Source organism: Colobus angolensis, unplaced genomic scaffold (genome assembly GCF_000951035.1).
Source record: "Colobus angolensis palliatus isolate OR3802 unplaced genomic scaffold, Cang.pa_1.0 Scaffold40, whole genome shotgun sequence".
NCBI classification, from domain to species: Eukaryota; Metazoa; Chordata; class Mammalia; order Primates; family Cercopithecidae; genus Colobus; species Colobus angolensis.
Window position 1 is genome coordinate 3415323 of NW_012117377.1, and position 16099 is coordinate 3431421.

General features: G+C 38.3%; 1 protein-coding gene across 1 annotated transcript in view; it reads left to right on the plus strand.

Moving 5' to 3' along the window:
• The window catches only part of KMO (kynurenine 3-monooxygenase (kynurenine 3-hydroxylase)), a 48961-nt gene that overhangs the window by 27460 nt on the left and 5402 nt on the right, over positions 1 to 16099 (plus strand). Inside the window, exons 6-11 of the mRNA XM_011955688.1 lie at positions 1578 to 1665; positions 3087 to 3252; positions 5984 to 6055; positions 7824 to 7945; positions 9836 to 9983; positions 15286 to 15343. Of these exons, the coding sequence (XP_011811078.1) occupies positions 1578 to 1665; positions 3087 to 3252; positions 5984 to 6055; positions 7824 to 7945; positions 9836 to 9983; positions 15286 to 15343 (654 nt within the window). The remainder of the gene's footprint in view (positions 1 to 1577; positions 1666 to 3086; positions 3253 to 5983; positions 6056 to 7823; positions 7946 to 9835; positions 9984 to 15285; positions 15344 to 16099) is intronic.

Below are 16099 nucleotides of genomic sequence, written 5' to 3' on the forward strand. Positions count from 1 at the left end.
AAAAAAAAAAAAAATATATATATATATATTTTAACTTAATATATCCAAAATATTATCATTTCAATATGTAATCAATATCATAAAGTTATTCACTGTCATTCTTTTTATATGTACTTTTTGTTCTAATTTGCCAAAATGCAATGCAGGCAACATATCTCGATTTAGGATCGCCACATTCCAAGCACTCAAATGCTGTATGTGGCTGGGCACTAGGACAACACAGCCCAAGACAGAGTATTCGGCATTACACTTCTGTCTCTGACAACGGAACAGTTTTTTTGAGGGAGTATATCCCAGGACTAATGTTCTATAAAAAATTATTTAGGATGTAATACTATACACTTATGTAAAACATAAACATAATTTTGTTAAAAGTTTATGTCACCAACACATGTTATGTTTCTAAAATACATCCTTGGCATATCAGGTCAACTCTGATTACTTCAAAGTTATTTGCCAAACTACTTCTTATACGTAGATGAATTTCTTTGGTTTAGGGTCTGTCAGGTTTTGCAAGAAAGTTAAAATCTTCAAACCCCAAATCAAACTGAAACAAAAGAGAGTAAAATAAGACAAGATTGAGATGAAGAGGGGAGATAAGTACAGGCAGGAATAGAATTCCTGCCTTATTTTCCCCATTTTTTTTCAAATTCAACATTCTTTTTATTTACTTTTTTGACATACAAAAAACTGTACGTAATTAATGTATACAACTTGATGAGCTTGGTCCTTAATTTTTTCACTTTGTGTGACCTCAAGCATTTGACCGTTACTTCCAGAATCTTGGTTACTCCCTTTTTAAGATGAAGGATTTTGAACTAAATCATCTCTGAGGTCTATTCCAGCTCTAACACCTGTATTCTGATTTGTGCCTTTAAGAACAGTAAATAGGCTATATTTATAGATGAATACATGAGCATTAATAGGGACAAAATCATATTTTCCTGTTGTAACAAGGACATACTTAATAGTTCATAAACCGAAATTCACTCAATTCTCTAGAGTGCTAGCAGGCAAAACAGAAAATGATGAAAATAATTTGTTTCAGTTTATTGAGAAGTTTCAAAGCTTCTTACTCATTTTCCCCTAACTATTCCAGTGTTTGATTTCAAAGAGATTTAAAGTCAACAATCTCTATTTGTGACAACTTCAATCGGAATTCCGGAAAACTAGCTAAAAAGTGATATAGAGACGTGCATAATATGAGGAAAGGAGTTTGGCTGAATATTTCCAATCACAGCAAAGCCTTAGATTAGAGGCGACGTCTGAAATATGAGATGCTTGCTTCTTTCCCAGGGTGCTAATAATTACAGCAATGCAAGAGTTTGCACAGTGGAATCAGTTGGATATTTCCTTTTTGAGATGAGAATAATTGATTTTTATTCATCTGTTTTACTAGCAAATTATACTGAAATAGTTACCAGTTGTCAAATGCCATTTAAGTGAACTTATTTGAACATTGTTATGAATAAAATTCTCTACCATACTGTTCCCAGAAAACAATTAATATTTCAATTTCATTAAGCGAAGTAAGAATTGAAATTTCATTCTGTTTGCCTCTTTCTCCATTTCCTCAGCTGCTGAGAAATACCCCAGTGTGAAAATGCACTTTAACCACAAGCTGTTGAAATGTAATCCAGAGGAAGGAATGATCACAGTGCTTGGGTAACTATGGGTCAGGTTTTGGACTTCAGAGGTGAAAGCTGGGAGTGGAGAATTGTATCCACAAACTTTGTTCTTTGGCTCTTTTGAAAGAGTTAAAAAAGATTATTGAAAGGATCAACCAAATAGTTTCTAGATTCAAGGAATTTTAGATTGAAAATAGGCCCTGATGGCATCTGAACACCAATGCCAATAATTCTTAATTCTCATACTCGCTCACCTTCCTACTGTACTATATTCCACACTGGTGACTCTAATGTGCTTCAAACTCTCTCCTCTCTCACAAATACGTGACCCTCCACTGCTGTCCTGTTCTCTTTCCAGGTGCTATTTCTCTGCCTTTCCTCGGATGATTCTATTTCCTCTAAGGTTCCAAGCCTCATATCCCACTCTTGCGATATGCTATGGATCCACATGCATGGGTTCAACAGCCACATCTCTAAGATGAATATTGCCAGTCCAAGCCTCTCTCTTTGTTCTAAATCCATATAGAAGCTCTAATCAATTTATGTTAATTTCTCATCACACATCCTTGCTGGAACATCTTGCCATTATCTCAAACACATCTAAAACTTTGATCACCTGCTTCTCCCAGATCACATCCCATTCCTGACTTCCCCAGAACTAATGCCCGAATAATTAGAATCATTCATGATGTGTTCTTTCCCCTGTCCTCTCCCATTAAATCTATAACACTCCTCAGTATCTCCTACTTTCTACGGGCTTCAGAGTCTGTCTTCCTCCTTCTAGCTGCAGGACAGTACTTCTGGCTGTCATCCCTGCACATGTAATATGATATGTTTCCATCACCTCATCCCTGTTTTCTGCTCCCTTTGGCATTCCGCCTTCACTTCAAACTGCCAAGGAAGTTTTCTTAAATTGCAACTCTTCATACATCATTCCCCTAATAGAAAAATTCAGTTTCCCTTTTGCCAGAATAATGTTTTGAAATATTTTATCTTAACATTCAGGATTCTCTTCTTTTCCTCTTCCTTTCTCACCCTACCTTGTATTCTTTTCTTAAGTTTTTCTTCTAATACCTCTGCTCAAGCCAAATGTATTGTTAGAAAATCCTGGTCACATTCCTGTGGTTGTACATACAGTCATTTGTACATTTGGAACACTTGCCCTGTTTTCAAGATTCTCCCTCTTCATGCAAAAATCTCAAATCCTGTCACACTTCTGTGGCCTACCATGTCTTTATTAATCAGTAGGGTGTTGTGCTATTCTCATAAGCAAATGTATGACTGGGACAAGTGTTTTCATCTAAATGTTACATCTATTAACTCAAAGCTCCAAACCAAACATGTAAAAGTGAGCTTTCTAAGTTATCTGTGGAGCCACTACTTCCCATACGCAGAGGTACATCATCATTTTCACCACTAGACATATTTTTCTTTTGGATGTTTTGTTCTGTTTTTCAGATCTAACAAAGTTCCCAAAGATGTCACTTGTGACCTTATTGTAGGATGCGACGGAGCCTATTCAACTGTCAGATCTCACCTGATGAAGAAACCTCGCTTTGATTACAGTCAGCAGTACATTCCTCATGGGTACATGGAGTTGACTATTCCACCTAGGAACGGAGATGTAAGTCCTTGCCCTTTCTCAACGCCTTCCCACAACCCTTGCACCATGAGTACAAATGCATATTCTAGTGCAGTCGTTCTCAGCAACATGTCTTGATCCATTTTGAGGCCTATCACAAGAACTTCGTAATTAATAATAAATTGGATGCATAGGTATCTTTTTAATAATACAGTTCTCAGTCCTTTCTTTTTTGATATGCTTTCTTGAGTGAAAAAGAAAGCAGAAGGCTGGGCATAGTGGCTCAGGCCTGTAATCCTAGCAATTTGGGAGGCCAAGGTAGGAGGATGGCTTGAACCCAAGAGATCAACACCAGCCTGGGCAGCATAGGGAGACCCTGTCTTGGTAAAAAATACAAAAATTAGCCAGGGATGGTGGCACACCCTGTGGTCCTAGCTACGTGTGAGGCCAAGATGGAAGGACTGCTTGAGCCTGGGAGGTCAAGGCTACAGTGAGCTGAGATCATGCCACTGCACTCTATCCTGAGCAACATAGCCCAAGCTTGTCTTCAAGGAAGGAAGGAAGGAAGGAAGGAAGGAAGGAAGGAAGGAAGGAAGGAGGGAAGGAGGGAGGGAGGGAGGGAAGGAAAAGGGAAGGAAAGGGAAGGGAAGGGAAGGAAAGGGAAGGGAAAGGAAGGGAAGGGAAGGGAAGGGAAGGGAAGGGAAGGGAAGGGAAGGGAAGGGGAGAGAAGGGAAAGGAAGGGAAGGGAGAAGTTACAACGCTCCTACTGGAAACACATAAAGGATTTGAATAATATCATTTGGCTATGTTCTCTTGGGAGAAAAAAACAGGTTGATGATGAATCCTTCAGTATACTGACAATCCAGAGTTCTTATAACCATGATTAAATCAAATAATAGTTATTAAATAAAATGACTAGAAAATGGTTGCAAAGTGATTTCTATTGTGTTTTTCTCATTTCCTGGTTAAACCGCATGTGACCACAGGCAAATAAGTGGTATGTAATTTTTGATGTTGTCATAAGCAAGTAAGTATAGAAACTTGTTAAGGAAAAAAATACTAACGGAAACAGTAAGGATACTGGCTTATAAGTATGGATATGCAAACAACATTAAATACTTGATTTGCATATAAAGCATACATTTTTAAGATGCTGATTTCATCTATCCTCGGAAATCCAGACAACTGTAAAATAGCTAGTCAATATGGGATAGTGTTGTTAAATACTAAATATCTGCCAGTAAAATCCATATTTTCACATTTCCTTACCTTTCTATTTCATCCTCATGGTCAAAATGCATTCGCTAATTTTTTAGTGCTTTTTGTACTGGTTTTCAGATAGCTTCTGTTCTCATGGCCTAGAATCTGTAACTCTGGATTATAGGATAACAGAATTCTGCTGAAAAATTGTTCCACCCTTAAGAAGAACTGTGCTTGCTAGATTTAAGAAAGCCCTTTATTTTCTAGGTATACATAATAAATAGTAATAATTGATGGTTTTAAAAAATGTCTCCACTCTTTTAAGAACATTGTTTAGGCATAGCAATGTGACTCAGACATGGGAACATTTTGCCATGGCCCAAAAACAATCTTACGAGACTTTCTCTATTTTTCTTTGTGTCTTTTTTTTTCTTTTGTTCTTAATGTAATGCATGAAATAGGCACTTGCACTCCTCTGATGGTTGGAGTGGGGGCAAGAGATTGGGTAAATGGCTTTCTACCACTAGTATTACTGTTAAGAAGAAGTAATTGCTTTTCATATGTATACCTGTTGCCTATTCGACTGCACTGTAAGGTCAAGAGTTACGCACGTACTCATTTCTGTGTCTGTGCATTGGGCTTTCTTTGGGAGTCTGAGGCTAAAAAAGCCAGGAAGGCACAGTCCCTTCAGCTAAGACACAAATAACTAGGATACAGTGTAAAAATGTTTGCTGCAAGACTACGCTCTTTTTTCGGTATATTCTCACTACGTGCGATGTACACGGAAGGTGCTCTGGAAACATCTGTAGAAAATAATACAAATTTGAAATAATTGGAAAATTGTTCGCATATTTCCATGTATATAATACCCCTGGGGACCTTCAAAAATTTGGGTCACTCGGGTCTTTGGGTCAATTGATCTACCCAAGCAATTAATACTTATTCAGGCGGTTATTGTATTAATAGTAATTACAGAGGACTTACTAAAGAGATAAGACTCATCTCTATTATTTATGTTATAGGAAACAAATGATAAGAAGCTTGTTTCTAGAATTTTGGTTTGGCTCATGAAATTTAAATGTAAGACTTTTCTGTCCAGTATAGGTAAGTTCTGAAATAAGGCAAAAGATAAAGTAAACAAAATTATATAAATATATACATAATGTATGTGCATATATTATACATGGGTGCATATACACACATGTACACATCTAGATATGTGCATGTATGTGTACTTATACACCAGGTATAATTATACCAGCTGTAATTCAAGATTTGAGAACATAAGGTGTTCCCTCTCTCTCTTTTTCCTTACATACACACACACACACGCACGTATTCCGAAATTTTGAATTATACCTGGTGTCAAAAAAACCTACCTAAGGTTGAGTTTATAAAGACAGAACACAAAGTGTTTTCTAAGACAACTTCTATTTTATGTGGCAATAGATGTGCATATCATCGTATATATGGTACTGGTTTTAATTACTGTGGAAACTATTATAAAGCTGAGTCCGTTTTATAGGTTTGCTATATAATTGCACTAATCAATCATATATTCTTTTTTCTGCAGTATGCCATGGAACCTAATTATCTGCATATTTGGCCTAGAAATACCTTTATGATGATTGCACTTCCTAACATGGTAGTATAGAATTTTTTATCAACTGTAATTTTGCATCTGTAATTAATGTTGTTTATTACTTATGTTTGTACTTAGAATGTATATACCTAATTGATCTCTCCATTGTTTAATCTATTTAGTGATTATAGCTTTGAAACTTTGGAATGACTGAGGAAAAATCTGAAGGATTTCCAGTTATTTACTTTGGAAAGGAGATTTAACTTAAATGAATGGGTAACAAGAGTTTATGTGTGGTGGTGCCTATCATCTCCACTAAAGACAATTTAGGAAGAAATGGCCCTCCCAGTAAAGCCAAAGAGATTTAGGTTGTCTATTAGGAAGCGATTCAGCCTTTAAGGTCTGTAGTACATTGGAATATGCATTATCAAAAGAGAGCATGGGGCTGGGCGCAGCGGCTCACACCTGTGTTCCCAGCACTTTGGGAGGCCAAAGCGGGAGGATTTATTGAGCTCAGGAGTTCAAGACTGGTCTGGCCAACATAGCAAGACCTTGCCTCTATCAAAAAAAAAAAAAAAATTGCCAGGCATGGTGAAATGCGCATCCCCAAGTACTCAGGAGGCTGAGGTGGGAGCACTGCTTGAGCCCCGAAGGTGGAGGCTGCAGTAATCCATGATCATCCCATTGCACTCCAGCCTGGAAAGCAAAGCAAGACCCTGTTTCAAAAAAAAAAAGAGAGCATGGCTTTTCTTTCATTAGACCCTAGAGACTTTTTCCTAGGTAGATATAGCTGTTTCCCAGGTTGGGGTCTTTTTCTTTCTGTTGGTATCTGTCCTGGGGTCCAGGGCCTAGTAATACTATCTTAAAAGGAAGGAAAAGAGATGTCAAATCTAACCAACCTATTACTAGTTTAAAGAATGTAGGCTGGGCGTGGTGGCTCACGCCTGTAATCCCAGCACTTTGGGAGGCCAAGGTGGGTGGATCACCCGAGGTCAGGAGTTTCAGACCAACCTGCCAACATGGAGAAACTCCGTCTCTACTAAAAATACAAAAAATTAGCAGGGTGTGTGCCTGTAATCCCAGTTACTCGGAGGCTGAGGCAGGAGAATCGCCTGGACCCGGAAGGCGGAGCTTGCAGTGAGCTGAGATCACCCCACTGTACTCCAGCCTGGGCGACAGAGCAAGACTCTATCTCATAAAAAAAAAAAAAAAAAAAAAAAAAAAAAAAAAAAAAAAAAAAAAAAAAATAAAGACTGTAGTATTTGCTGTGTGAAAATGGAGAGTTTACAATACAGAAATTGTCCTAATAGGCCGGGCGCGGTGGCTCAAGCCTGTAATCCCAGCACTTTGGGAGGCCGAGACGGGCGGATCACGAGGTCAGGAGATAGAGACCATCCTGGCTAACACGGTGAAACCCCATCTCTACTAAAAACACAAAAAAAACTAGCCGGGCGAGGTGGCGGGCGCCTGGAGTCCCAGCTACTCGGGAGGCTGAGGCAGGAGAATGGCGTAAACCCAGGAGGCGGAGCTTGCAGTGAGCTGAGATCTGGCCACTGCACTCCAGTCCGGGCGACAGAGCGAGACTCTGCCTCAAAAAAAAAAAAAGAAATTGTCCTAATAAACAAAGAAGCTGGAGAGCACCCCTGGGACTTGGCAGAGCTTTTCTTTGGGAGCAGTGGAACAAAGTGACAGTGCCTTCCCTGTCTGCTTGGACATTCCTTCCAAAAGCTCCCTGGTCACAGCAAGAAGTCCTGTGATTTCGGGATCCACCTACAGTGCCAGCATCACTTGGCCTCTATCCGCTTTCACTCTGTTTCTCTTCTTCTCACAGAGCAAATCATTCACATGTACTCTGTTCATGCCCTTTGAGGAGTATGATAAACTTCTAACCAGTAATGATGTGATAGATTTCTTCCAGAAGTACTTTCCGGATGCCATCCCTCTAATTGGAGAGTAAGTTGCAAGATGTGCCTTTTGCTGCACTTGTTTGAATTATTCCAAATTCAAATAAAGGTTTTGCACCTTATTTCAGTTTGCATTAAACATGATGGATCATGCAGTAACCTGGACAGAAACCCATATTAGAGCAAAAGTCTAAGTGGATATTGTGCTGTGAGCAGGAATTCTGAAAAACACCCATGCCATGGCCAGTTCCTCCAGGAAAGATGAGTCACCAATGTCCCGAGGCTTTTGTGCCTCTTATGCAGGCTCCTCAAGCTCCTTAGGGCTTGGTGTGCCACAGGAACTGGCTGAACTTTTCTCTACTGGTAGATACACAAATCTTTGGCACAGCAGATATATCTGGCAGCCTCAGGTCTTGGAACCTACACCTACTAGCCACGTAAGCTTTCCCATATTCCACTCATGGTAAGAGGTTGATAAATAGTAGAACCTATCCCAAAGGGTTGTTACAAGGACTAAATGAGATCATGTCTCTAAATCATTCAACACAAGGCTTGGTGCATATTAAGTTGTCTATCTAGCCACTTCCAGTGATGTCTTCATGAAGGCAGTGCAATGCTACAGAGAGTATGCCTTAGTCAGTTCAGGGAGCCATAATAAAACTACCATAGACTCGGGGGCTTATAAGTGACAGAAATGTATTGCTCACAGTTCTAACGGCTGAGAAGTGTAAGATCAAGGCACTAGCAGATTCGGTGTCTGGTGACGCCCCACCTCTTGGTTCATAGATGAGTCTTTTTGCTGTGTTTTCACATGCTGGAGGGGGCATGGGATCGCTCTGGGGTCCCTTTTATAGAAGCACTAATCCCATTAATAGGGGGTCCACTCCCAGGACCTAATCACCACCCAAAGGCCCCATCTCCAAATACCATCACATTGGAGGTTAGGATTTCAACCTATGAATGTTAGGGGAGCATAAACATTCAGTCTATAGCAGAGCAAGATTTTAATACAACTTCTGCCCCTTACTTCCCTGAGTTTCACCTTTAAAATGGGTATCTACCATAGGGCATTTGTGAAAATTAAATGAGCTAATTATATAAAAGGGATAACCCACTGCTGGCCCATACCAGGTCTTTTAAAAATTGCTAGTCACTTTCTTTCCTGAAGACTAATTTAGTCTCTATGGATCCCTCCTTCTCCAACTGTGAAGAGAAATCTCTGCACACCAGAATTAGTCCTTATGTACTTTCAAACTGGTTTCATGGCTATTTTTTGCCTTTCCAGCCAGATTTAAGATTCTTGAGGCTAGGTACTATTTGTCGACTTAGAGCTTCCTCAACACTTCTACAGATGCTTTATAAATACGAGGTTTTTTGTTTGTTTTTCATTATAAGGACCATGTTGTACAATAGATCTCTTGAACTTATTCTTCCTGTCCAACTTAAAGTTTGCACCACTTCACCAAATGATTCCCATCCCCCAAATGCTACTTTTATTACTATTATCCATTTCCAAATACATAAAGATTCACATTAATTTCAATTTCGGTTTATTGTCTTCTAATCAAATGCACAGCAGCATTTGCTCAATTTTTTTTATGGAAACCTAAAATACACTGCTGTATTTGAAAATCTCATGGCCCATGTGCATGATAATGAAGTTTTAATAACATATGATACAGAAATATTTAAATTATTCAAATGCAGCCAAACTCTTATTTTTAATGTGATGAACATTGTTGCAGACCAAGAAGGTAATTAGAATAATGGAATTTTAGGACTGGAAGACTTCATTTTTTCCCTCTTCTGTTTTCTTCTTGGCATTCTTGTGTATTTTTCAACAAAACTTCATGATAGTTAATTTAGTAAATCTGAAAAAATTTAGCAGGATTTAATACCTGATTTGATGTCTTTACATTTGGATTATTTTCCTTTGAAGGAAACTCCTGGTGCAAGATTTCTTCCTGTTGCCTGCCCAGCCCATGATATCTGTAAAGTGCTCTTCTTTTCACTTTCAATCTCACTGTGTACTGCTGGGGGATGCCGCTCATGCTATAGTGCCATTTTTTGGGCAAGGAATGAATGCGGTAAGTTCTTTTTCCCTAGGTAAGTCCCTGAAATATTTCTGGGTCAGTCTCAGCTAACAAGTCTTAAATAAAAAACATGTCTAAGACTATCCCCACATAATCCCTGAAAGCACAGTCAATTCAGCAATCATACCAGCTGTGTAGCTACATTGATCACCAACTCTAATCAGAATTTGGATTACTCAATCCAGTAATCCGTAGTAGAAAAAAGCAGAAAGCATAATGCACTCATCCATTGGTATCACCAAGGGATCAGCTCCAGGACCCCTGTGGATACAAAAATCCATGGATGCTCAGGTCCCTGGTGTAAAATGGTATCGTTTTTGCATATAACCTACAGAGAATCTCCCGTATGCATTTTTACTCCTAATATTTTTTTAATTTTTAATTATTATGGCTATATCCTAGTTTTATATATTTATGTGATACATGCAATATTTTGTTCCAGGCGTACAATGTATATGACTATATCAGGGTAATTGGGGTATCTGTCACCTCAAGCATTTGTCATTCATTTGTATTAGAAACACCCCAATTCCTCTCTTTTAGTTATTTTGAAATATACAATAAATTATTGTTAACCCCATTCACCCTATTGTGATGCCAAATACTAGATCTTATTCATTCTATCTAACTATTTTTGTATCCATTAACTATCTCCACTTTACACTTCCACCCTACTACCATTCCCAGTCTCTGGGGAGCATCATTCTATCTCCATTAGTTTTAATTTTTTTTAGCTCCCTCATATGAGTAAAAAATAATGTGATAATTTTCTTTATATGCCTGGTTTATTTCACTAATGTCTTCCGGTTCCATCCATGTTGTTGCAAATGATGGTATTTCATTCTTTTTTTTTATAGCTGAATAATATTCCCTTATGAATATGTACTACATTTTCTTTATCCGTTCATCCATTGATGGACACTTAGGTTGATTCCATATCTTTGCTATTGTGAAGAGTGCTGCAATAAACATGGGAGTGCAGATATCTCTTCATCATACTGATGCTCTTTCTTTTTGGATATTTACCCAGCAGTGGGATTGCTGCCACATATGGTAGTTTTATCTTTAGTTTGTTGAGGAACCTCCATGCTGTTCTCCATAGTGGTTGTACTAATTTATATTCCCACCAAATGAGAGTTCTCCTTTGTCCACATTTTCACCAGCATTCGTTGTCACTTGTCTTTCAGATCAAAGCCATTATAACTAAAGTGAGATAATATTTCATTGTAGATTTGCTTTGCATTTCACTGATAATTACTGAAGTTTAGCAATTTTTCATATACCCACTGGCCATTTATATGTCTTCTTTTGAGAAATGCCTACTCAAATATTACGCCCATTTTTAAATTGGATTATTCATTATTTTCTGACTGAGTTATTTGAGCTTCTTATATATTCTGATCAATCCCTTGTTGGATGGGTAGTTCGCAAATATTTTACTTTGTTCTGTGGGTTGTCTCTTTACTTCGTTGATTGTTTCTTTTGCTTTACAGAAACATTTTTTAGCTTGATATGATCCCATTTGTCCTATTTATTTCTGATTTCTCTATTCTGTTCCAAAGGTCTATGTGTCTGTTTTTTTCTTTGGCTGCCTGTGTTTTTGATGTCTTACTTAGAAAATCTTTGCCCAGACCACTGTCTTGGACTGTTTCTTCAATGTTTTCCTCTACTAGTTTCATAGTTTCCAGTCTTAGATTTGTTTTTAATCCACTTTCATTTTATTTTTGTATATGGTGAAAGATAGTAGTCTAGTTTCATTCTTCTGTATATGGTTATCTAGTTTTCTCAGCACCATTTATTGAAGAGACTGACTTTTCCCCAATGTATGTTCTTGGTACCTTTGGTAAAATTGAATGTGGATATATTACTGGGTTCTCTATTCTGTTCCATTGGTCAATGTGTCTGTCTTTATGCCAATACCATGATGTTTTGGTTACTTTAGCATTGTAGTATAATTTGAAGTCAGGTAATGTGATGCCTCCAGTTTTGTTCTTTTTGCTTGGGATGGCTTCAGCTATTCTGTGTCTTTTGTGATTTCATATAAATTTTAGGATTATTGTTTCTATTTCTGTGAAGAATGACATTGCTATTTTTATAGGTATTGCATTAAGTCTGTAGATTGCCTTGGGTAATATGGACATTTTAACAATATTGATCCTTCCAATCCATGAGCACGGAATATCTTTCCATTTTTTTGGGTCCTCTTCAATTTCTTTCAGCAACGTTGTATAGTTTTCACTGTAGAGATCATTCACTTCCCTGGTTAATTCCTGGGTATCTTATTTTATTTGTAACTATTGTAAATAGGATTACCTTCTTGGTTTCTTTTTCAGATTGTTTGCTCTTGGTATATAGAATTGCTATTTATTTTTGTATGTTGATTTTGTATCCTGTAACTTTACTAAATTTGCTTATCAGTTCTAATAGTGTTTTTGGTGGAGTCTTTAGGTTTTTGTAAACATAAGGTCATATTTTCTGCAAACTAGGATAATTTGACTTCTTCCTTTCCAATTTGGATGTTCTTTATTTCTTAACAGAAACAGAAGCTTCCATTTATGAGTGCTACATGCATTTCAGGCACAGCCTCCAACATTGTGTAAAACCTGTTAGAAATTCCAGGGTTGGCTTTTTTTTCCCCCCCCACCAGTTTAGGAAATGGAGGTTCAACAATGAGAACACCTGGACACAGGAAGGGGAACATCACACACTGGGGCCTGTCATGGGGTGGGGGGAGTGGGGAAGGATAGCATTAGGAGATATACCTAATGTAAATGACAAGTTAATGGGTGCAGCACACCAACATGCACATTTATACATACGTAACAAACCTGCACGTTGTGCACATGTACCCTAGAACTTAAAGTATAATAATAATAATAAAAACCCTAAAAAAAAAAAGAAAGGCGATCGTTAAAAAGTCAGGAAACAACAGGTGCTGGAGAGAAGGTGGAGAAATAGGAACACTTTTACACTGTTGGTGGGACTGTAAACTAGTTCAACCAGTGTGGAAGACAGTGTGGCGATTCCTCAAGGATCTCTTTCTTTTCTACTTTTTCTTTCCAAAGGAAAGGGAAACCTGATTGACAAGGTTAAGTAAAACTATGAGCTGATTAGATGTTGAACACTACTGCCTTCATGGAAATTTTACTATTTTGGCTAGAAAAAGAATTCAGAAAAGAAATAGTGTTTAAAAGTTGAACATTCATTTCAAGGAATCCTAAACTAATTTGTGTGTGTGTGTATGTGTGTGTGTGTATATGTGTGTGTGTATGTGCTAATAGCTTCATAATCATTAATCATATATTATTTTGGTTATTGGCATATATTCCAAGTAAAAATAGCTTGTGAATCTAATCAATTATATTTTCCACAAAGCAGCGGTAAACATTTTGTTTTATAAAAACATAAGAAGACATTAATTGTAGCACAGTGGATAAGTGCCTCGGAGGCATTAGAACACTAGGTTTTAAATCCTGGCCCCAGAATTTACTGCCAATATATTCTTGCACAATTTACTTACCTTATCTTTACTTCCTTATCTATAAAATTGAAATTTTAGGCCGGGTGAGGTGGCTCACGCCTGTAATCCCAGCACTTTGGGAGACCGAGGCATGGGGATCACTTGAGGTCAGGAGGTTGAGACCAGCCGGGTCAACATGGCAAAACCCTGTCTCTATTAAAAATACAAAAAAATTAGGCAGGTGTGGTGGCAGGTGCCTGTAGTCCCAACTACTTGGGAGGCTGAGGCAGGAGAATCGCCTGAACTTGGCAGGTGGAGGTTGCAGTGAGCCGAGATCGTGCTACTGCACTCCTGCCTGGGCGACAGATCAAGACTGCATTTCAAAATAAATTAGAAGAAATCAATAATTAAATTTAATTAAATTGGAATTTTAATAGTGTCTACCTCAGAGAGTTGTGAAGAGTAAATGAATTAACTTAAACAAAAGAATATAAAACTGTTATATCAGCCCCATATGGTATCTCTCACTTCTATACTATTGAGACTATGTAATTGATTTGACAAATAAATCTGCTTGTTTCAGATGTAATCTTTGTAATTGATGTGAAAAATATTTTATTTAAAAATTATCTTTAGGCCAGGCACAGTGGCTTATGCTTGTAATCCCAGCACTTTGGGAGGCCAAGATGGGCAGATCACTTGAGGTCAAGAGTTCGAGACCAGTCTGGCCAATGTGGTGAAACACCATCTCTATAAAAATACAAAAATTAGCTGGACATGGTGGCACATGCCTGTAATCCTGGCTACTTGTGAGGCTGAGGAAGGAGAATCATTTGAACCTAACAGGTGGAGACTGAAGTGAGCCGAGATTGCGCCACTGCACTTCAGCCTCAACAACAGAGCAAGACTCCATCTAAAATAATAATAAAAAAGAACAGAAAAAGAACAAAAAGAAAAAAAATCTTTATACTACCTTTAAAGCTGTAGCTTGAATTCCTAGGAAACAGGAAACATTATTTTCAATTCTCTATCCTCTCTGTATTTAGCATAGTACATTACTAATTTTGTGGACTTCTTAATATTGCTTTAATCTTGAGTTATAGGAACTAAATTAATACGTAAGGAGTTTTATCCTAGATTTAAATTGCTCTAAATGTGAATCTTAAATACTTGAATAGTTTAAGTATAATTCTAAAACGTATGGGAGAGCAATATAATGATTTCTTCTTCTCAAAGAAGTAATGGAATCTATCAAAATTAAAACAGTAATGTAAAATCTTGGTCGAATTTCAAATCACTATATCATATATATGTAAATTGGACAAAGATAATACAGTCAAGCATGAAGGCTATGGGTTTTTTTTTTTTTAGACAAGGTCTCACTCTGTCACCCAGGCTGGAGTGCAGTGGAGCAATCTCAGCTCACTGCAACCTCCATCTCCCAGGTTCAAGTGATCCTCTCACTTCAGCCTCCCGAGTAGCTGGGACCACAGCCACATACCACCACACTCAGCTATTTTTTTTTTTGTATTTTTAATAGATACGGGGTCTCCTCATCTTGCCTAGGCTGATCTCAAACTCCTGAGCTCAAGCGATCTGGTCACCTCGGCCTCCCAAAGTACTGGGATTACAGGTGTGAGCCATCACGCTCAGGCCCAATGGTCATGTTTAACCATAATTCAATACCATGTGACAACTCAACTGCTATGTACTAGTTGAGGATAAACAGTCTATGAATTATCTTCACCAGTGGAAGTTCCGTTCAAAATCGGTAATAAGGGTTTTTTAAATTATTATTTCTAGTTTCTTATTTCTCATTTGTTTTTTTTGTTTCAGGGCTTTGAAGACTGTTTGGTATTTGATGAGTTAATGGATAAATTCAATAATGACCTCAGTAAGTAAGGTCAATTTCTCAACTGGACGTGGACTAGCTCTTCTGACTAATTTTGGACTTATTTCTGACCCTCAATGATCACAAACCTGTGATGTATAATGTATATTCTCTCCCCGGGTTTACATATTTTTCTAACAGTCTATGCCACCGTTCTCCCATAGCAGCAACTAGCACCCAGAAAAAGAAATATAGTTTCTTTTGAAGTTTCTATGTGGAGGTCCACAAAGTGATTCATTCAAAGATAAAAGCACAGAGTACCCATGCTTGGCAGAGATACGCTGCTCTCTCCCTTTTCAGCCTAGGTAACACCCTCTGCCTGCATCTCCTAGCAGCAGTCCCAACGTTTTGGCACCAGGGGTGGGTTTTGTGGAAGACAATGTTTCCACAGACAGGGGGTTGGGGGAGACGGTTTTGGGATGAAACTGTTCCAGCTCTGATCATCAGGCATTAGTCAGATTTTCATAAGGAGTGTACAAGCTAGATGCCTTGCCTGTGCAGTTCACAATAGGGTTCACGCTCCTATGAGAAACTAATGCCACTGCTGATCTGACAGGAGGCGGAGCTCAGGCGGTCATGCAGTCTCATCTGCCACTCACCTCCTGCTGTGCGGCCCGGTTCCCAACAGGCCATGGACAGAGGGTTGGGGACATTTACCCTACAACACATCCTCAGAAACACTCTTAGACGCTCCAGTGTTTTTTGCCCTGTCAAAGATTGCATCTAACTCTTTTTTTTTTGAGACGGAGTTCCGCTCTT